General features: G+C 42.4%; 1 protein-coding gene across 2 annotated transcripts in view; it reads left to right on the top strand.

Moving 5' to 3' along the window:
- The window catches only part of MSL3 (MSL complex subunit 3), a 199,092-nt gene that overhangs the window by 96,738 nt on the left and 78,911 nt on the right, over positions 1-23,443 (top strand). For both annotated transcript variants that reach the window (XM_053707590.1, XM_053707591.1), the window contains 3 exons: positions 21,931-22,091; positions 22,245-22,403; positions 22,486-22,748. In XM_053707590.1, the coding sequence (XP_053563565.1) occupies positions 21,931-22,091; positions 22,245-22,403; positions 22,486-22,748 (583 nt within the window). The remainder of the gene's footprint in view (positions 1-21,930; positions 22,092-22,244; positions 22,404-22,485; positions 22,749-23,443) is intronic.

The following is a 23,443-nucleotide window of genomic DNA, read 5'->3' as shown; positions in this document are numbered from 1 at the left end:
AGTTCCTTTTGCGCGCATTCATCTAAGACCATTACAACTGTGCATGCTCAGTCAGTGGAATGGGGACTATACAGACTTGTCTCCGACGATACAAGTAAATCAGAGGACCAGAGACTCACTCCGTTGGTGGCTGTCCCTGGACAACCTGTCACAAGGGATGACCTTCCGCAGACCAGAGTGGGTCATTGTCACGACCGACGCCAGTCTGATGGGCTGGGGCGCGGTCTGGGGACCCCTGAAAGCTCAGGGTCTTTGGTCTCGGGAAGAATCTCTTCTACCGATAAATATTCTGGAACTGAGAGCGATATTCAATGCTCTCAAGGCTTGGCCTCAGCTAGCAAAGGCCAAGTTCATACGGTTTCAATCAGACAACATGACGACTGTTGCGTACATCAACCATCAGGGGGGAACAAGGAGTTCCCTGGCGATGGAAGAAGTGACCAAAATCATTCAATGGGCGGAGACTCACTCCTGCCACCTGTCTGCAATCCACATCCCAGGAGTGGAAAATTGGGAAGCGGATTTTCTGAGTCGTCAGACATTACATCCGGGGGAGTGGGAACTCCATCCGGAAATCTTTGCCCAAATTACTCAACTGTGGGGCATTCCAGACATGGATCTGATGGCCTCTCGTCAGAACTTCAAGGTTCCTTGCTACGGGTCCAGATCCAGGGATCCCAAGGCGACTCTAGTAGATGCACTAGTAGCACCTTGGACCTTCAAACTAGCTTATGTATTCCCGCCGTTTCCTCTCATCCCCAGGCTGGTAGCCAGGATCAATCAGGAGAGGGCGTCGGTGATCTTGATAGCTCCTGCGTGGCCACGCAGGACTTGGTATGCAGATCTGGTGAATATGTCATCGGCTCCACCATGGAAGCTACCTTTGAGACGAGACCTTCTTGTTCAAGGTCCGTTCGAACATCCGAATCTGGTCTCACTCCAGCTGACTGCTTGGAGATTGAACGCTTGATCTTATCAAAACGAGGGTTCTCAGATTCTGTTATTGATACTCTTGTTCAGGCCAGAAAGCCTGTAACTAGAAAAATTTACCACAAAATATGGAAAAAATATATCTGTTGGTGTGAATCTAAAGGATTCCCTTGGGACAAGGTTAAAATTCCTAAGATTCTATCCTTTCTTCAAGAAGGATTGGAGAAAGGATTATCTGCAAGTTCCTTGAAGGGACAGATTTCTGCCTTGTCTGTGTTACTTCACAAAAAGCTGGCAGCTGTGCCAGATGTTCAAGCCTTTGTTCAGGCTCTGGTTAGAATCAAGCCTGTTTACAAACCTTTGACTCCTCCTTGGAGTCTCAACTTAGTTCTTTCAGTTCTTCAGGGGGTTCCGTTTGAACCCTTACATTCCGTTGATATTAAGTTATTATCTTGGAAAGTTTTGTTTTTGGTTGCAATTTCTTCTGCTAGAAGAGTTTCAGAATTATCTGCTCTGCAGTGTTCTCCTCCTTATCTGGTGTTCCATGCAGATAAGGTGGTTTTACGTACTAAACCTGGTTTTCTTCCGAAAGTTGTTTCTAACAAAAACATTAACCAGGAGATAGTCGTGCCTTCTTTGTGTCCGAAACCAGTTTCAAAGAAGGAACGTTTGTTGCACAATTTGGATGTTGTTCGCGCTCTAAAATTCTATTTAGATGCTACAAAGGATTTTAGACAAACATCTTCCTTGTTTGTTGTTTATTCTGGTAAAAGGAGAGGTCAAAAAGCAACTTCTACCTCTCTCTCTTTTTGGATTAAAAGCATCATCAGATTGGCTTATGAGACTGCCGGACGGCAGCCTCCTGAAAGAATCACAGCTCATTCCACTAGGGCTGTGGCTTCCACATGGGCCTTCAAGAACGAGGCTTCTGTTGATCAGATATGTCGGGCAGCGACTTGGTCTTCACTGCACACTTTTACCAAATTTTACAAGTTTGATACTTTTGCTTCTTCTGAGGCTATTTTTGGGAGAAAGGTTTTGCAAGCCGTGGTGCCTTCCATTTAGGTGACCTGATTTGCTCCCTCCCTTCATCCGTGTCCTAAAGCTTTGGTATTGGTTCCCACAAGTAAGGATGACGCCGTGGACCGGACACACCTATGTTGGAGAAAACAGAATTTATGTTTACCTGATAAATTACTTTCTCCAACGGTGTGTCCGGTCCACGGCCCGCCCTGGTTTTTTAATCAGGTCTGATAATTTATTTTCTTTAACTACAGTCACCACGGTATCATATGGTTTCTCCTATGCAAATATTCCTCCTTTACGTCGGTCGAATGACTGGGGTAGGCGGAGCCTAGGAGGGATCATGTGACCAGCTTTGCTGGGCTCTTTGCCATTTCCTGTTGGGGAAGAGAATATCCCACAAGTAAGGATGACGCCGTGGACCGGACACACCGTTGGAGAAAGTCATTTATCAGGTAAACATAAATTCTGTTTTTAAATTTAAATTTCAACATCTCCACGCACTACTTAAGGAGGTATTATCTACTCTGGATGATTGTGACAATTTGGTCATTCCAGAGAAATTAGGTAAGATGGACAAGTTCCTAGAGGTTCCGGTGCCCCCCGATGTTTTTCCTATACCCAAGCGAGTGGCGGACATAGTAAATAAGGAGTGGGAAAGGCCCGGCATACCTTTTGTCCTCCCCCTATATTTAAGAAATTAGTTCCTATAGTCGACCCCAGAAAGGACTTATAGCATACAGTCCCCAAGGTCGAGGGGGCGGTTTCTACTGTAAACAAACGCACTTCTATTCCTATAGAAGATAGTTGTGCTTTCAAGATCCTATGGATTAAAGGTTAGAGGGTTTGCTTAAAAAGATGTTTGTTCAGCAAGGTTACCTTCTACAACCAATTTCATGCATTGTTTCTGTCACTACAGCTGCGTGTTTCTGGTTCGAAGAACTAGAATAGTCGCTCAATAAAGAATCTTCGTACGAGGAGGTTTTGGACAGAGTTCAAGCTCTTAAATTGGCTAACTCTTTTTTTTTATTTTAGATGCCGCTTTGCAATTAGCTAGATTAGCGGCAAATAATTCAGGGTTTGCTATCGTGGCGCGCAGAGCGCTTTTGCTTAACATCCCTTTCAAGGGTAAAACACTGTTTGGCCCTGACTTGAAAGAGATTATTTCAGACATCACTGGGGGAAAGGGCCACGCCCTTCCTCTGGATAGGTCTTTTAAGGCTAAAAAGAAGCCAAATTTTCGTCCCTTTCGCAGAAACGGACCAGCCTCAAATTCTACACCCTCTAAGCAAGAGGGTAATACTTCTCAAACCAAGCCAGCCTGGAGGCCGATGCAAGGCTGGAACAAGGGTAAGCAGGCCAAGTCACCTGCCACTGCTACCAAAACAGCATGAAGTGTTGGCCCCCGATCTGGGAAGGATCTGGTGGGGGGCAGACTTTCTCTCTTTGCTCAGGCTGGGGCAAGAGATGTTCAGGATCCTTGGGCGCTAGAAATAGTTTCTCAAGGTTATCTCCTGGAATTCAGGGAACTACCCCCAAGGGGAAGGTTCCACGGGTCTCAATTATCTTCGAACAGGCATTCTTACACTGTGTAGAAGACCTGTTAAGCATGGGAGTGATTCATCCTGTTCCATTAGGAGAACAAGGGATGGGTTTTTACTCCAACCTGTTCATAATTCCCAAAAAAGAGGGAACATTCAGACCTATTTTAGATCTCAAGATTCTAAACAAGTTTCTAAGGGTTTCATCATTCAAAATGGAAACCATTCGAACGATCCTTCCTACCATCCAGGAAGGTCAATTCATGACCACGGTGGACTTAAAGGATGCGTACCTACGTATTCCTATCCACAAGGAACATTTTCGGTTCCTAAGGTTCGCCTTTCTGGACAAGCATTACCTGTGGCACTTCCATTCGGATTAGCCACTGCTCCAAGGATTTTACTAGCGGTGCTAAGACCAAGGGGCATTGCAGTAGTACCTTACTTGGACGACATCCTGATTCAAGTGTCGTCTCTGTCAAAAGCAAGGGCTCATACGGACATTGTCCTAGCCTTTCTCAGATCTCGCAGGTGGAAAGTGAACATAGAAAAAAGTTATCTGTCCCCGTCAACAAGAGTTCCCTTCTTGGGAACAATAATAGTTTCCTTAGAAATGAAGGTTTTTCTGACAGAGGCCAGAAAATCAAAACTTCTAAGCTCTTGTCAGGTACTTCATTCTGTTCTTCTTCCTTCCATAGCGCAGTCCATGGAAGTAATAGGGTTGATGGTTGCGGCAATGGACATAGTTCCTTTTGCACGAATTCATCTAAGACCATTGCACCTGGGCATGCTCAGACAGTGGAATGGGGATTATACAGACTTGTCTCCGACGATACAAGTAGATCAAATAACCAGAGATTCACTCCGTTGGTGGCTGACCCTGGACAACCTGTCACAGGGAATGAGCTTCCGCAGACCAGAATAGGTCATTGTCACGACCGACGCCAGTCTGGTGGGCTGGGGCGCGGTCTGGGAACCCCTGAAAACTCAGGGTCTATGGTTTCGGGAAGACTCTCTTCTCCCGATAAACATAATGGAAATCTTTGCCCAAATAACTCAATTATGGGGCATTCCAGACTTGGTTCTGATGGCCTCTCGTCAGAACTTCATGGTCCCTTGTTACGGGTCCAAATCCAGGGATCCCAAGGCGACTCTATTGGATACAATAGTAGCACCTTGGATCTTCAACCTAGCTTATGTATTCCCACCGTTTCCTCTCATTCCCAGGCTGGTAGCCAGGATCAATCTGGAGAGGGCTTCGGTGACCTTGATAGTTCCTGTGTGGCCACGCAGGACTTGGTATGCAGACCTGGTGAATGGGTCATCGGCTCCACCATGGAAGCTACCTTTGAGACAGGACCTTCTTATTCAGGGTCCATTCGAACATCCGAATCTGGTTTTCCTCCAACTGACTGCTTGGAGTTTGAACGCTTGATTTTATCAAAGTGTGGGTTTTCAGATTCTGTAATAGATACTCTTATTCAGGCTAGAAAGCCTGTAACTAGAAAAATTTACCATAATATATGGAAAAAATATATCTGTTGGTGTGAATCTAAAGGATTCCCATGGAACAAGATAAAATTCCTAAGATTCTTTCCTTTCTACAAGAAGGTTTGGAGAAAGGATTTTCTGCGAGTTCTCTGAAGGGACAGATCTCTGCTTTATCTGTTTTACTTCACAAAAGGCTGGCAGCTGTGCCAGACGTTTAAGCGTTTGTTCAGGCTCTGGTTAGAATCAAGCCTGTTTACAGACCTTTGACTCTTCCCTGGAGTCTTAATCTAGTTCTTTCAGTTCTTCAAGGGGTTCCGTTTGAACCCTTACATTCCATAGATATTAGGTTATTATCTTGGAAAGTTTTGTTTTAGGTTGCAATTTCTTCCGCTAGAAGAGTTTCTGAGTTATCTGCTCTGCAGTGTTCTCCGCCCTATCTGGTCCATGCAGATAAGGTGGTTTTTACGTACTGAGCCTGGTTTTCTTCCGAAGGTTGTTTCCAACAAAAATTTTAACCAGGAGATAATTGTACCTTCTTTGTGTTACACAATTTGGACGTTGTCCGTGCTCTAAAATTCTATTTAGATGCTACAAAGGATTTCAGACAAACATCTTCCTTGTTTGTTGTTTATTCTGGTAAAAGGAGAGGTCAAAAAGCAACTTCTACCTCTCTATCTTTTTGGCTTAAAAGCATCATCAGATTGGCTTATGAGACTGCCGGACGGCAGCCTCCTGAAAGAATCACAGCTCATTCCACTAGGGCCGTGGCTTCCACATGGGCCTTTAAGAACGAGGCTTCTGTTGATCAGATATGTAAGGCAGCGACTTGGTCTTCACTGCACACTTTTACCAAATTTTACAAATTTGATACTTTTGCTTCTTCTGAGGCTATTTTTGGGAGAAAGGTTTTGCAAACCGTGGTGCCTTCCATCTAGGTGACCTGATTTGCTCCCTCCCATCATCCGTGTCCTAAAGCTTTGGTATTGGTTCCCACAAGTAAGGATGACGCCGTGGACCGGACACACCTATGTTGGAGAAAACAGAATTTATGTTTACCTGATAAATTACTTTCTCCAACGGTGTGTCCGGTCCACGGCCCGCCCTGGTTTTTTAATCAGGTCTGATGATTTATTTTCTTTAACTACAGTCACCACGGTATCATATGATTTCTCCTATGCAAATATTCCTCCTTTACGTCGGTCGAATGACTGGGGAAGGCGGAGCCTAGGAGGGATCATGTGACCAGCTTTGCTGGGCTCTTTGCCATTTCCTGTTGGGGAAGAGAATATCCCACAAGTAAGGATGACGCCGTGGACCGGACACACCGTTGGAGAAAGTAATTTATCAGGTAAACATAAATTCTGTTTTATTCATTCTTTACTTAAAGAAGTACTAATTGCTTTAGAAATAGAGGATTCTGGTCCTCTTGATACTAATTCTAAACGTTTAGATAAGGTATTTAAATCTCCTGTGGTTATTCCAGAAGTTTTTCCTGTTCCTAATGCTATTTCTGAAGTAATTTCCAAAGAATGGGATAAATTGGGTAATTCTTTTACTCCTTCTAAACGTTTTAAGCAATTATATCCTGTGCCGTCTGACCGATTAGAATTTTGGGACAAGATCCCTAAAGTTGATGGGGCTATTGCTACCCTTGCTAAACGTACTACTATTCCTACGTCAGATGATACTTCGTTTAAGGATCCTTTAGATAGGAAAATTGAATCCTTTCTAAGAAAAGCTTATCTGTGTTCAGGTAATCTTCTTAGACCTGCTATATCATTGGCTGATGTTGCTGCAGCTTCAACTTTTTGGTTGGAAACTTTAGCGCAACAAGTAACAGATCATGATTCTCATGATATTATTATTCTTCTTCAGCATGCTAATAATTTTTATCTGTGATGCCATTTTTGATATTATCAGGGTTGATGTCAGGTTTATGTCTCTAGCTATTTTAGCTAGAAGGGCTTTATGGCTTAAAACTTGGATGCTGATATGGCTTCTAAATCAACTCTACTTTCCATTTCTTTCCAGGGTAACAAATTATTTGGTTCTCAGTTGGATTCTATTATCTCAACTGTTACTGGTGGGAAAGGAACTTTTTTACCACAGGATAAAAAATCTAAGGGTAAAAACAGGGCTAATAATCGTTTTTGTTCCTTTCGTTTCAACAAAGAACAAAAGCCTAATCCTTCATCCTCAGGAGCAGTTTCAGTTTGGAAACCATCTCCAGTCTGGAATAAATCCAAGCCTGCTAGAAAGCCAAAGCCTGCTTCTAAGTCCACATGAAGGTGCGGCCCTCATTCCAGCTCAGCTGGTAGGGGGCAGGTTACGTTTTTTCAAAGAAATTTGGATCAATTCTGTTCACAATCTTTGGATTCAGAACATTGTTTCAGAAGGGTACAGAATTGGTTTCAAGTTGAGACCTCCTGCAAAGAGATTTTTTCTTTCCAGTGTCCCAGTAAATCCAGTGAAAGCTCAAGCATTTCTGAATTGTGTTTCAGATCTAGAGTTGGCTGGAGTAATTATGCCAGTTCCAGTTCCGGAACAGGGGATGGGGTTTTATTCAAATCTCTTCATTGTACCAAAGAAGGAGAATTCCTTCAGACCAGTTCTGGATCTAAAAATATTGAATCGTTATGTAAGGATACCAACATTCAAGATGGTAACTGTAAGGACTATCTTGCCTTTTGTTCAGCAAGGGAATTATATGTCCACAATAGATTTACAGGATGCATATCTGCATATTCCGATTCATCCAGATCATTATCAGTTCCTGAGATTCTCTTTTCTGGACAAGCATTACCAGTTTGTGGCTCTGCCGTTTGGCCTAGCTACAGCTCCAAGAATTTTTACAAAGGTTCTCGGTGCCCTTCTGTCTGTAATCAGAGAACAGGGTATTGTGGTATTTCCTTATTTGGACGATATCTTGGTACTTGCTCAATCTTTACATTTAGCAGAATCTCATACGAATCGACTTGTGTTGTTTCTTCAAGATCATGGTTGGAGGATCAATTTACCAAAAAGTTCATTGATTCCTCAGACAAGGGTAACCTTTCTGGGTTTCCAGATAGATTCAGTGTCCATGACTCTGTCTTTAACAGACAAGAGACGTCTAAAACTGATTTCAGCTTGTCGAAACCTTCAGTCACAATCATTCCCTTCGGTAGCCTTATGCATGGAAATTCTAGGTCTTATGACTGCTGCATCGGACGCGATCCCCTTTGCTCGTTTTCACATGCGACCTCTTCAGCTTTGTATGCTGAATCAATGGTGCAAGGATTACACAAAGATATCTCAATTAATATCTTTAAAACCGATTGTTCAACACTCTCTAACATGGTGGACAGATCACCATCGTTTAATTCAGGGGGCTTCTTTTGTGCTTCCGACCTGGACTGTAATTTCAACAGATGCAAGTCTCACAGGTTGGGGAGCTGTGTGGGGATCTTTGACGGCACAAGGAGTTTGGGAATCTCAGGAGGTGAGATTGCCGATCAATATTTTGGAACTCCGTGCAATTTTCAGAGCTCTTCAGTTTTGGCCTCTTCTGAAGAGAGAATCGTTCATTTGCTTTCAGACAGACAATGTCACAACTGTGGCATACATCAATCATCAAGGAGGGACTCACAGTCCTCTGGCTATGAAAGAAGTATCTCGAATTTTGGTTTGGGCGGAATCCAGCTCCTGTCTAATCTCTGCGGTTCATATCCCAGGTATAGACAATTGGGAAGCGGATTATCTCAGTCGCCAAACGTTGCATCCGGGCGAATGGTCTCTTCACCCAGAGGTATTTCTTCAGATTGTTCAAATGTGGGAACTTCCAGAAATAGATCTGATGGCGTCTCATCTAAACAAGAAACTTCCCAGGTATCTGTCCAGATCCCGGGATCCTCAGGCGGAGGCAGTGGATGCATTATCACTTCCTTGGAAGTATCATCCTGCCTATATCTTTCCGCCTCTAGTTCTTCTTCCAAGAGTAATCTCCAAGATTCTGAAGGAATGCTCGTTTGTTCTGCTGGTAGCTCCGGCATGGCCTCACAGGTTTTGGTATGCGGATCTTGTCCGGATGGCCTCTTGCCAACCGTGGACTCTTCCGTTAAGACCAGACATCAGGATCTAAAATCCTTAAATTTAAAGGTATGGAGATTGAACGCTTGATTCTTGGTCAAAGAGGTTTCTCTGACTCTGTGATTAATACTATGTTACAGGCTCGTAAATCTGTATCTAGAGAGATATATTATAGAGTCTGGAAGACTTATATTTCTTGGTGTCTTTCTCATCATTTTTCTTGGCATTCTTTTAGAATACCGAGAATTTTACAGTTTCTTCAGGATGGTTTAGATGAGGGTTTGTCCGCAAGTTCCTTGAAAGGACAAATCTCTGCTCTTTCTGTTCTTTTTCACAGAAAGATTGCTATTCTTCCTGATATTCATTGTTTTGTACAAGCTTTGGTTCGTATAAAACCTGTCATTAAGTCAATTTCTCCTCCTTGGAGTTTGAATTTGTTTCTGGGAGCTCTTCAAGCTCCTCCGTTTGAACCTATGCATTCATTGGACATTAAATTACTTTCTTGGAAAGTTTTGTTCCTTTTGGCAATCTCTTCTGCCAGAAGAGTTTCTGAATTATCTGCTCTTTCTTGTGAGTCTCCTTTTCTGATTTTTCATCAGGATAAGGCGGTGTTGCGAACTTCTTTTGAATTTTTACCTAAAGTTGTGAATTCCAACAACATTAGTAGAGAAATTGTGGTTCCTTCATTATGTCCTAATCCTAAGAATTCTAAGGAGAAATCGTTGCATTCTTTGGATGTTGTTAGAGCTTTGAAATATTATGTTGAAGCTACTAAGTCTTTCCGAAAGACTTCTAGTCTATTTGTTATCTTTTCCGGTTCTAGAAAAGGCCAGAAAGCTTCTGCCATTTCTTTGGCATCTTGGTTGAAATCTTTAATTCATCTTGCCTATGTTGAGTCGGGTAAAACTCCGCCTCAGAGGATTACAGCTCATTCTACTAGGTCAGTTTCTACTTCCTGGGCGTTTAGGAATGAAGCTTCGGTTGATCAGATTTGCAAAGCAGCAACTTGGTCCTCTTTGCATACTTTTACTAAATTCTACCATTTTGATGTATTTTCTTCTTCTGAAGCAGTTTTTGGTAGAAAAGTACTTCAGGCAGCGGTTTCAGTTTGAATCTTCTGCTTATGTTTTTCATTAAACTTTATTTTGGGTGTGGATTATTTTCAGCAGGAATTGTCTGTCTTTATTTTATCCCTCCCTCTCTAGTGACTCTTGTGTGGAAAGATCCACATCTTGGGTAATCATTATCCCATACGTCACTAGCTCATGGACTCTTGCTAATTACATGAAAGAAAACATAATTTATGTAAGAACTTACCTGATAAATTCATTTCTTTCATATTAGCAAGAGTCCATGAGGCCCGCCCTTTTTTTGTGGTGGTTATGATTTTGTATAAAGCACAATTATTCCAATTCCTTATTTTTATATGCTTTCGCACTTTTTTATCACCCCACTTCTTGGCTATTCGTTAAACTGAATTGTGGGTGTGGTGAGGGGTGTATTTATAGGCATTTTGAGGTTTGGGAAACTTTGCCCCTCCTGGTAGGAATGTATATCCCATACGTCACTAGCTCATGGACTCTTGCTAATATGAAAGAAATGAATTTATCAGGTAAGTTCTTACATAAATTTTGTTTTATCATTAGTTGATATTTGGGCATTATGTGACATGGGAGACAATATAAAAAACAATGTTTTATGTTTTTTATTTCTCTTGTTAAGTGTATCCAGTCCACGGATCATCCATTACTTATGGGATATTCTCCTTCCCAACAGGAAGTTGCAAGAGGATCACCCACAGCAGAGCTGCTATATAGCTCCTCGACTCACTGCCATATCCAGTCATTCTCTTGCAACTCTCAACAAAGATGGACGTAGTAAGAGGAGAGTGGTGTATTATAGTTAGTTTTTTAACTTCAATCAAAAGTTTGTTATTTTTAAATGGTACCGGAGTGTACTGTTTCATCTCAGGCAGCATTAGAAGAAGAATCTGCCTGTGATTTCTATGATCTTAGCAGAAGTAACTAAAATCCACTGCCGTTCTCACATATTCTGAGGAGTGTGGTAACTTCAGAGGGGGAATGGCGTGCAGGTTTTCCTGCAATAAGGTATGTGCAGTTAATATATTTCTAGGGAAGGAATTTGCTAGAAAAATGCTGCTGATACCGGATTAATGTAAGTTAAGCCTTAAATGCAGTGATAGCGACTGGTATCAGGCTTATTAACAGAGATACATACTCTTATAAAAGTGTAATATAAAACGTTTGCTGGCATGTTAATCGTTTTTATATATGTTAGGTGACAAAACTTATTGGGGCCTAGTTTTTTTCCACATGGCTGGCTTGATTTTTGCCTAGAAACAGTTTCCTGAAGCTTTCCACTGTTGCAATATGAGTGGGAAGGGCCTATTTTAGTGCTTTTCCGTGCAGCTAAAAATACTGAGAGACATTCAGCTTCCCTCTGCATGATACAGGACATCTCTGAAGGGCTCAAAAGGCTTCAAAGTCGTGTTTGAGGAGGGTAACAATCACAGTAGACTGTGGCAGTTGTTGTGACTGTGTTTAAAAAACATTTTTGTCATTTATTATTCTGTTTTTGTTATTAAGGGGTTAATCATCCATTTGCAAGTGGGTGCAATGCTCTGCTGATTTGTTACATACACTGTAAAAATTTTGTTAGTGTAACTGCCTTTTTTCACTGTTTCAAATTTTGTCAAAATTTGTTTCTCTTAAAGGCGCAGTAACGTTTTTTATATTGCTTGTTAACTTGCTTTAAAGTGTTTTCCAAGCTTGCTAGTCTCATTGCTAGTCTGTACAAACATGTCTGAAACAGAGGATACTTGTTCATTATGTTTAAAAGCCATGGTGGAGCCCCATAGGAGAATGTGTACTAAATGTATTGATTTAACCTTAAACAGTAAAGATCAGTCTTTATCTATAAAAGAATTGTCACCAGAGGGGTCTGTCGAGGGGGAAGTTATGCCGACTAACTCTCCCCACATGTCGGACCCTTCGCCTCCCGCTCAAGGGACGCACGCTAATATGGCGCCAAGTACATCAGGGACGCCCATAGAGATTACTTTGCAGGACATGGCTGCAATCATGAATAATACCCTGTCAGAGGTATTATCCAGATTGCCTGAATTGAGAGGCAAGCGCGATAGCTCTGGGGTTAGACGAGATACAGAGCGCGTAGATGCTGTAAGAGCCATGTCTGATACTGCGTCACAATATGCAGAACCTGAGGACGGAGAGCTTCAGTCTGTGGGTGACGTCTCTGAATCGGGGAGACCTGATTCAGAGATTTCTAATTTTAAATTTAAGCTTGAGAACCTCCGTGTATTGCTTGGGGAGGTATTGGCTGCTCTGAATGACTGTGACACAATTGCAGTGCCAGAGAAATTGTGTAGGCTGGATAAATACTATGCAGTGCCAGTGAGTACTGATGTTTTTCCAATACCTAAAAGGCTTACAGAAATTATTAGTAAGGAGTGGGATAGGCCCGGTGTGCCCTTTTCTCCACCTCCTATATTTAGAAAAATGTTTCCAATAGATGCCACTACACGGGACTTATGGCAGACTGTCCCTAAGGTGGAGGGAGCAGTTTCTACTTTAGCAAAGCGTACCACTATCCCGGTTCAGGACAGTTGTGCTTTTTCACATCCAATGGATAAAAAATTAGAGGGTTACCTTAAGAAAATGTTTATTCAACAAGGTTTTATTTTACAGCCCCTTGCATGCATTGCGCCTGTCACTGCTGCGGCGGCATTCTGGTTTGAGGCCCTGGAAGAGGCCATCCATACAGCTCCATTGACTGAAATTGTTGACAAGCTTAGAACTCTTAAGCTAGCTAACTCATTTGTTTCTGATGCCATTGTTCATTTGACTAAACTAACGGCTAAGAATTCCGGATTCGCCAACCAGGCGCGTAGGGCGCTATGGCTCAAATCCTGGTCAGCTGATGTGACTTCAAAGTCTAAATTACTCAACATTCCTTTCAAGGGGCAGACCTTATTCGGGCCTGGTTTGAAAGAAATTATTGCTGACATTACTGGAGGTAAGGGTCATACCCTTCCTCAGGACAGGGCCAAATCAAAGGCCACACAGTCTAATTTTCCTGCCTTTCGAAATTTCAAGGCAGGTGCAGCATCAACTTCCTCTGCTTCAAAACAAGAGGGAACTTTTGCTCAATCCAAGTAGGCCTGGAAACCTAACCAGTCCTGGAACAAGGGCAAGCAGGCCAGAAAGCCTGCTGCTGCCTCTAAGACAGCATGAAGGAGCGGCCCCCTATCCGACAACGGATCTAGTAGGGGGCAGACTCTCTCTCTTCGCCCAGGCGTGGGCAAGAGATGTTCAGGATCCCTGGGCGTTGGAGATCATATCTCAGGGATATCTTCTGGACTTCAAAGCTTCTCCTCCACAAGGGAGATTTCACCTTTCATGATTATCTGCAAACCAGATAAAGAAAGAGGCATTCCTAAGCTGCGTACAAGATCTCCTTGTAATGGGAGTGATCCATCCAGTTCCGCGGACGGAACAAGGACAGGGGTTTTATTCAAACCTGTTTGTGGTTCCCAAAAAAGAGGGAACCTTCAGACAAATTTTGGATTTAAAGATCCTAAACAAATTCCTCAGAGTTCCGTCATTCAAGATGGAAACTATTCGAACCATTTTACCCATGATCCAAGAGGGTCAGTACATGACCACAGTGGATTTAAAGGATGCCTACCTTCACATTCCGATTCACAAGAATCATCATCAGTTCCTGAGCTTTGCCTTTCTAGACAGGCATTACCAATTTGTAGCTCTTCCATTCGGGTTGGCTACAGCCCCAAGAATTTTTACAAAGGTTCTGGGCTCACTTCTGGCGGTCCTAAGACCGCGAGGCATAGCGGTGGCTCCTTACCTGGACGATATCCTGATACAGGCGTCAAGCTTTCAAATTGCCAAATCTCATACAGAGATAGTTCTGGCATTCCTGAGGTCGCATGGGTGGAAAGTGAACGAAGAAGAGTTCTCTATCTCCTCTCACGAGGGTTTCCTTCCTAGGGACTCTAATAGATTCTGTAGAAATGAAAATTTACCTGACGGAGTCCAGGTTATCAAAACTTCTAAATGCTTGCCGTGTTCTTCACTCCATTCCGCGCCCCACGGTGGCTCAGTGCATGGAAGTAATCGGCTTAATGGTAGAGGCGATGGACATAGTGCCATTCGCGCGCCTGCATCTCAGACCGCTGCAATTATGCATGCTCAGTCAGTGGAATGGGGATTACACAGATTTGTCCCCTCTACTAAATCTGTATCAGGAAACCAGAGATTCTCTTCTCTGGTGGTTATCTCGGGCCCATCTGTCCAAGGGTATGACCTTTCGCAGACCAGATTGGACAATTGTAACAACAGATGCCAGCCTTCTAGGTTGGGGTGCAGTCTGGAACTCCCTGAAGGCTCAGGGTTCATGGACTCAGGAGGAGAAACTCCTCCCAATAAATATTCTGGAGTTAAGAGCAATATTCAATGCTCTTCTGGCTTGGCCTCAGCTAGCAACACTGAGGTTCATCAGATTTCAGTCGGACAACATCACGACTGTGGCTTACATCAACCATCAAGGGGGAACCAGGAGTTCCCTAGCGATGTCAGAAGTCTCCAAGATATTCGCTGGGCAGAGACTCACTCTTGCCACCTGTCAGCGATCCATATCCCAGGTGTAGAGAACTGGGAGGCGGATTTTCTAAGTCCTCAGACTTTTCATCCGGGGGAATGGGAACTCCATCTGGAGGTGTTTGCTCAATTGGTTCTCCGTTGGGGCAAACCAGAATTGGATCTCATGGCGTCTCGCCAGGATGCCAAGCTTCCTTGTAACGTATCCAGGTCCAGGGACCCAGAAGCGGCACTGATAGATGCTCTAGCAGCGCCTTGGTTCTTCAACCTGGCTTATGTGTTTCCACCGTTTCCTCTGCTCCCTCTTCTGATTGCCAAAATCAAACAGGAAAGAGCATCGGTGATATTGATAGCGCCTGCGTGGCCACGCAGGACCTGGTATGCAGACCTAGTGGACATGTCATACTCTCCACCATGGACTCTGCCTCTGAGACAAGACCTTCTAATACAAGGTCCTTTCAATCATCCGAATCTACTTTCTCTGAGACTGACTGCATGGAGATTGAACGCTTGATCCTATCAAAGCGTGGCTTCTCCGAGTCAGTCATTGATACCTTAATACAGGCACGAAAGCCTGTCACCAGGAAAATTTACCACAAGATATGGCGTAAATATCTTCATTGGTGTGATTCCAAGAATTACTCATGGAGTAGGGTTAGGATTCCTAGGATATTGTCCTTCCTCCAAGAGGGTTTGGACAAAGGATTATCAGCTAGTTCTTTAAAGGGACAGATTTCTGCTCTGTCTATTCTTTTACACAAGCGTCTGGCAGAAGTTCCAGACGTTCAGGCATTTTGTCAGGCTTTAGTTAGAATTAAGCCTGTGTTTAAACCTGTTGCTCCTGCATGGAGCTTAAACTTGGTTCTTAAAGTTCTTCAAGGGGTTCCGTTTGAACCCCTTCATTCTATTGATATCAAACTTCTTTCATGGAAAGTTCTTTTTCTGATGGCTATTTCCTCGGCTCGAAGAGTCTCTGAGCTATCTGCCTTACATTGTGATTCTCCTTATCTGATCTTTCATTCAGATAAAGTTGTTCTGCATACAAAACCTGGGTTTTTACCTAAGGTGGTTTCTAACAAGAATATCAATCAAGAGATTGTTGTTTCATCATTATGTCCTAATCCTTCTTCAAAGAAGGAACGTCTTTTGCATAATCTAGACGTGGTCCGTGCCTTGAAGTTTTACTTACAGGCCACTAAAGATTTTCGCCAAACATCTAACCTGTTTGTTGTTTACTCTGGACAGAGGAGAGGTCAGAAGGCCTTGGCAACCTCTTTCTTTTTGGCTTCGGAGTATAATCCGTTTAGCCTATGAGACTGCTGGACAGCAGCCTCCTGGAAGGATTACAGCTCATTCTACTAGAGCTGTGGCTTCCACCTGGGCCTTTAAAAATGAGGCCTCTGTTGAACAGATTTGCAAGGCTGCAACTTGGTCTTCCCTTCATACTTTTTCCAAATTTTCCAAATTTGATACTTTTGCTTCTTCGGAGGCTGTTTTTGGGAGACAGGTTCTACAGGCAGTGGTTCCTTCCGTTTAAGTTCCTGCCTTGTCCCTCCCATCATCCGTGTACTTTAGCTTTGGTATTGGTATCCCACAAGTAATGGATGATCCGTGGACTGGATACACTTAACAAGAGAAAACATAATTTATGATGTATGATGTATTTATATGTATAAATTTATTTCTCTTGTAGTGTATCCAGTCCACGGCCCGCCCTGTCCTTTTCAGGCAGGTCTAAATTTTAATTAAACTACAGTCACCACTGCACCCTATGGTTTCTCCTTTTCTCGGCTTGTTTCGGTCGAATGACTGGATATGGCAGTGAGGGGAGGAGCTATATAGCAGCTCTGCTGTGGGTGATCCTCTTGCAACTTCCTGTTTGGAAGGAGAATATCCCACAAGTAATGGATGATCCGTGGACTGGATACACTACAATAGAAATAAATTTATCAGGTAAGCATAAATTATATTTTTTGGCGCTCAAAACTTATTGGTTTTATGCTTGAGGGTTATATTGTGTGTGTATTTTTACTTTAGTGAAAAACTGCATTTCCATGTGGTGTTGTTTGGGCGTACTCTGACTTTTGACCTTAAGGGGCGGGGCCTATTTTTGGCGCAATTTCTTCAGGCTTAGCAGCAGCAAACAGTGACTCGGTGGCTCCTGGACTGTGTAGCTGGTCTGAAGGGTTGGAAACTTGATTCGAAGTACCCTGGGGGCAGGTAGGTGCCACAGCAGAGCTGTGGCGAGGTGTAGAGTGTATTTTTATCTATCTTTTGACTACATGTTGATATAAGTACTTCTAAAGCCTTATTTCTGCCCTTGCTTCTGGGTGCAGTAATTTTTGGATTAACCAACGATATTAAGATAAATTTGGGAATAATTTAACGTTTTTTTGTGTATTTTGGAAACATTGTTCATTTTTTCTTTTCTTAAAGGCACAGTACATGTTTTTCTGATGTTTATTTTATGCTATAAATAAGTGTTTAAATGATTTTTGTGGTATTACTAGTCTGTTCAACATGTCTGACATTGAGGTTTCTCATTGTTCTATGTGTTTAGAAGCTATTGTGCAACCCCCTCTAACATTGTGTAACTTTTGTACTGAAAGGGCTTTACAATGTAAAAAGCATATTTTAAATAAAGTAAGTGTGCCTAGGGATGATTCTCAGTCTGAAGAGAATCAGGATATGCCATCTAATTCTCCCCAAGTGTCACAACCTTTTATGCCCACACAAGCGACACCTAGTACTTCTAGTGCGTCTAATTCCTTTACTCTGCAGGAGATGGCTGCAGTTATGTCAACTACCCTTACAGAGGTATTGTAAATTACCAGTGTTGCAGGGTAAACGCAGTAGGTCGAGTATTAATGTAAATACTGAATCCTCTGATGCTTTATTAGCTATGTTCCCTCACAGTGCTCTGAGTTGGGGATCAGGGAATTACTGTCTGAGGGTGAAATTTCTGATTAAGGGAATGTTTTACCTCAGACATATTCGGATGCTATGTCATTTAAATTTAAGCTTGAACACCTCCGCCTGTTGCTTAGGGAGGTGTTAGCGACTCTGGATGATTGTGATCCTATTGTGATTCCTCCAGAGAAATTGTGTAAAATGGATAAATATTTGGAAGTTCCTACTTACACTGATGTTTTTCCGGTTCCTAAGAGTATTTCGGAAATTATTAGTAAGGAATGGGATAGACCAGGTATACCGTTTTCTCCCTCTCCTAATTTTAAGAAAATGTTTCCTATATCAGATACCATTCGGGACTCATGGCAAACGGTCCCTATGGTAGAGGGAGCTATATCTTCCCTAGCTAAGCGTACTACTATACCAATTGAGTATAGTTGTGCTTTCAAGGATCCTATGGATAAGAAATTAGAGGGTCTACTAAAGAAATTATTTGTTAATCAGGGTTTTCTTTTACAACCTACGGCTTGCATTGTTCCAGTAACTACTGCAGCAGCTTTTTGGTTTGATGCTCTAGAATAGTCTCTTAAGGTTGAGACTCCATCAGATGGCATTCTAGATAGAATTAAGGCTCTTAAGCTAGCTAGTTCTTTTATTACTGATGCCGCTTTTCAAATTGCTAAATTAGTGGCAAAAAATGCAGGATTTGCTATTTTAGCACGTAGAGCATTGTGGCTCAAATCCTGGTCTGCTGATGTGTCATCAAAACATAAGCTTTTAGCTATTCCCTTTAAAGGTAAGACCTTTTTGGGCCAGAATTGAAGGAGATAATTTCTGATATTACAGGAGGTAAGGGCCATGCCCTTCCTCAGGATAGGTCGGTTAAAATGAGGGGTTAACAGAATAATTTTTGTTTCTTTCGGAACTTTAAAGGAGGACCCCCTGCTTCTTCTTCTTCCACAAAGCAGTATGAAGGTGTGGCCCCCGATACGGGACCGGAACTAGTAGGGGGCAGACTTTCTTTCTTTGCTCAGGCTTGGGCAAGAGATGTTCAGGATTCTTGGGCACTAGAAATAGTGACCCACCGTTATCAATTGGAATTCAAGGACTTTCTCCCAAGAGGGAGTTTTCATCTTTCAAAATTATCTGCAAACCAGATAAAGAGAGAGGCATTCTTACGCTAGTAAAAGACCTTTTTACTATGGGAGTAATGTGTCCTGTTCCAAAATTGGGACAGGGGTTTTACTCAAACCTATTTGTGGTCCCCAAAAAAGAGGGAACGTTCAGACCCATTTTGGACCTCAAGTGTCAAAATTCTAAGAGTTCTATCATTCAAGATGGAGACAATTCGAACGATTTTGCCAATGATCCAGGAGGGTCAATATATGACTATCGTGGATTTGAAGGATACTTACCTTCATATTCCAATCCACAAAGATCATCATCGGTTTCTAAGGTTTGCCTTCTTGGACAAACATTATCAGTTTGTGGCTCTTCCTTTCGGGTTGGCCACAGCACCCAGAATCTTCACAAAGGTTCTAGGGTCTCTTTTGGCGGTTCTCAGACTGCAAGGGATAGCGGTGGTGTCTTATCTGGACTATATTCTGATTCAGGCATCAACATATCTGACAAAATCTCACACGGACACAGTGTTGTCTTTTCTGAGAACTCACGGCTGGAAGGTGAACATAGAGAAGAGTTCACTTGTTCCACAGACGAGGGTTCCTTTCTTGGGAACTCTGATAGACTCGGTAGCCATGAAAGTATTTCTGACGGAGGTCAGAAAATTAAAGATTTTGAATGCTTGCCGAGCACTTCTGTCCATTCCTCGGCCATCAGTGGCTCAGTGTATGGAGGTAATCAGATTAATGGTAGCGGCAATGGACATCGTTCCGTTTGCTCGCTTTCATCTCAGACCATTGCAACTGTGCATGCTCGGTCGGTGGAATGGGGATTATGCGGATTTATCTCCAAAGATAATTCTGGATAAAGAGACCAGAAACTCTTCTTTGGTGGTTGTCGCCAGATCATCTGTCCCAGGGGACTTGTTTCCGCAGACCCTCGTGGGTGATAGTGACAACAGATGCCAGCCTTCTGGGCTGGGGTGCAGTTTGGAACTCCTTGAAGGCTCAGGGTGTTTGGACTCAGGTGGAGTCTCTACTTCCAATCAATATTCTGGAACTAAGAGCAATATTCGATGCGCTTCAGGCGCGACCTCACTTGGCTTCGGCCAAATTCATCAGATTCCAGTCGGACAACATAACGACTGTGGCATATGTCAATCATCAGGGGGGAACAAGGAGTTCCTTAGTGATGATAGAAGTATCCAAGATAATCAGTTGGGCAGAGGCCCACTCTTGTCATCTGTCAGCGATCTACATCCCAGGGGTAGAGAACTGGGAAGCAGATTTTCTAAGTCGACAGACTTTTCATCCGGGGGAGTGGGAACTTCACCCGGAGGTATTTGCCTCATTGATTCTCAGATGGGACAGACCGGAATTGGATTTGATGGCATCTCGTCAGAATGCCAAGCTTCCAAGATATGGATCCCGGTGAAGGGATCCTCAGGCCGAACTGATAGATGCCCTGGCAGTACCTTGGTTGTTCAGCCTAGCTTATGTGTTTCCGCCGTTTCCTCTCCTCCCACGCGTGATTGCTTGAATCAAACAGGAGAGAGCTTCAGTGATCCTGATAGCACCTGTGTGGCCACGCAGGACTTGGTATGCGGATCTAGTGGACATGTCCTCTCTGCCACCGTGGAAACTTCTGTTGAGACAGGACCTTCTCATTCAAGGCCCTTTCCAACATGCAAATCTAATTTCTCTGCAACTGACTGCTTGGAGATTGAACGCTTGTTTTTATCAAAGCGAGGATTCTCTGATTCAGTTATCAATACTTTGATACAGGCTAGAAAGCCTGTCACTAGTAAGATCTATCATAAGATATGGCGTAAATATCTTTATTGGTGTGAATCCAAAGGTTACTCATGGAGTAAAGTTAGGATTCCTAGGATTTTGTCTTTTCTCCAAGAAGGATTGGAGAAAGGGTTATCAGCAAGTTCCTTAAAGGGACAAAATTTCAGCTTTGTCAATTCTGTTTCACAAACGTTTGGCAAATGTATCAGATGTTCAGTCTTTTTGTCAGGCTTTATCTAGCATTAAGCCTGTATTTAGACCTATTAATCCTCCCTGGAGTTTGAATTTAGTTCTTAGAGTTCTGCAAGGTTTTCCGTTTGAACCTATGCATTCCATAGATATTAAATTATTATCTTGGAAAGTTCTGTTTTTGGTTGCTATTTCTTCTGCTCGAAGAGTTTCTGAGCTTTCAGCATTACAGTGTGATTCTCCTTATCTCATATTTTATTCTGATAAGGTGGTTTTACGTACCAAACCTGGGTTCCTTCCTAAGGTTGTTTTGAATAAGAATATTAATCAGGAAATTGTTGTTCCTTCCTTGTGTCCTAATCCTTCTAAGAAGGAGCGTCTGTTACATAACTTGGACGTGGTCCGTGCCTTAAAGTTTTACTTACAGGCAACTAAGGATTTCTGTCAATCATCTTCATTATTCATTGTTTATTCTGGAAAGCGTAGGGGTCAGAAAGCTACGGCTACCGCTCTTTCTTTTTGGCTGAGAAGTATCATCCGCCTGGCATAGACTGCTGGACAGCAGCCTCCTGAAAGAATTACGGCTCATTCTACTAGGGCTGTGGCTTCCACATGGGCTTTTAAAAAAGTAAGGCTGCCACTTGGTCGTCCCTTCACACTTTTTCCAGATTTTACAAATTTGATACTTTTGCTTCTTCTGAGTCTATCTTTGGGAGAAAGGTTCTTCAAGCAGTGGTGCCTTCCGTTTAGGTTCTTGTCTTGTCCCTCCCTTTCATCCGTGTCCTATTGCTTTGGTATTGGTTTCCCACAAGTAAGGATGAAATCCGTGGACTCGTCATATCTTTGTAAAAGAAAACTAAATTTATGCTTGCCTGATAAATTACTTTCTTTTACGATATGACAAGTCCACGGCCCTCCCTGTTATTTTAAGACAGGTTTATTTTATTTTTTGAAAACTTCAGTCACCTCTGCACCTTTTTAGCCTTTCCTTTTTCTCTTCCTATAGCCTTCGGCCGAATGACTGAGGGTGGAGGGGAAGGGCAGGGGCTTTATATACAGCTCTGCTGTGGTCCTCTTTGCCACTTCCTGTTAGCAGGAGGTTAATATCCCACAAGTAAGGATGAAATCCGTGGACTCGTCATATCATAAAAGAAAGTTATTTATCAGGTAAGCATAAATTTAGTTTTTTGTTTGTTTGGTTTTTAGCTTGTAAAACTCCCATGTCAGACCAATATAATTACCATTTTGGAATCCTACGTGAAGCACTTTGCTATCAATGCAGCATTTTCGGCAAATGAAAGATTCCGACACAATCAAACTTCATCAAACAGCAACATGAACCTTCACTATGTTCCACCTGAAAAAAAGTAAATATCTCCTCATCGAACAATGACATTAGCAGCTATAGAGAATTTGTGAGAGTGTTTTTTTTACATTTGGTTTCACTATACTGCAATTATGTTTATATTCATCCATACAGGTAAAGTGATGGTTTCTCTCTTATTTTTCCCCTCCCACAGTGTAGAGCTTTGTAAAGAGATGGTGGATGGTTTAAGAATTACGTTTGACTTTACCCTACCACTAATACTTTTATATCCATATGAGCAAGCACAATTTAAAAAGGTGATTTCCTCTAAGTTTTTTCTTCCAATCAAAGAAAATTCATCTATTGGCAGCAGGTATTTTTTTTAATACTTTATAATATTTTTTAGAGGCATAAGGAATTCAGTAATTATTAAGTGAATTATTTTTTTGCATTAGAAATCAAGAGGAAGTGTCACCAAGCCCCCCTCTTTTAAATCCACCAACTCCACAGTCTACAGACAGCCAGTCTGCAACAGGAGAACCAGTCACACCTAAGAGACGGCGAACAGAATCTGATATTTTACAATCTTTGAGACGTTCTACACGTCACAGCACAAGCTGTGATCGGATGTCCGAAAGTAGTAGTTCTCCACAGCCCAAGCGACGGTATACAGAAACGCCAACATCTATGCCCAAACTATTTCTGCACCTGGAAAAAAGTAAGTTGATTTAATTTTGTAAAATGTTAACTGCTTTGTGTGTTGATCTTAAGGGTTTTTTTTATGCTAGTGCTTACTGGATATTTTGTGCAGTTGCCTACAAACTTCAGAATATCTCCTTTCTCTTGTTAAGTGTATCCAGTCCACGGATCATCCATTACTTATGGGATATTCTCCTTCCCAACAGGAAGTTGCAAGAGGATCACCCACAGCAGAGCTGCTATATAGCTCCTCCCCTCACTGCCATATCCAGTCATTCTCTTGCAACTCTCAACTAAGATGGAGGTCGTAAGAGGACTGTGGTGTTTTATACTTAGTTTATTTCTTCAATCAAAAGTTTGTTATTTTTAAATGGTACCGGAGTGTACTGTTTATCTCAGGCAGTGTTTGGAAGAAGAATCTGCCTGCGTTTTCTATGATCTTAGCAGAAGTAACTAAGATCCTTTGCTGTTCTCACATATTCTGAGGAGTGAGGTAACTTCAGAGGGAGAATAGCGTGCAGGTTTTCCTGCAATAAGGTATGTGCAGTTAAAATATTTTTCTAGGGATGGAATTTGCTAGAAAATGCTGCTGATACCGAAGTAATGTAAGTAAAGCCTTTAATGCAGTGATAGCGACTGGTATCAGGCTTATTAATAGAGATACATACTCTTATAAAAGTGTATTTTAAAACGTTTGCTGGCATGTTTAATCGT

This window comes from Bombina bombina, chromosome 3 (assembly GCF_027579735.1).
Source record: "Bombina bombina isolate aBomBom1 chromosome 3, aBomBom1.pri, whole genome shotgun sequence".
Classification (NCBI taxonomy): Eukaryota; Metazoa; Chordata; class Amphibia; order Anura; family Bombinatoridae; genus Bombina; species Bombina bombina.
Note: the sequence above shows the minus strand (reverse complement) of the source record. Positions and strands in the feature narration are given on the sequence as shown.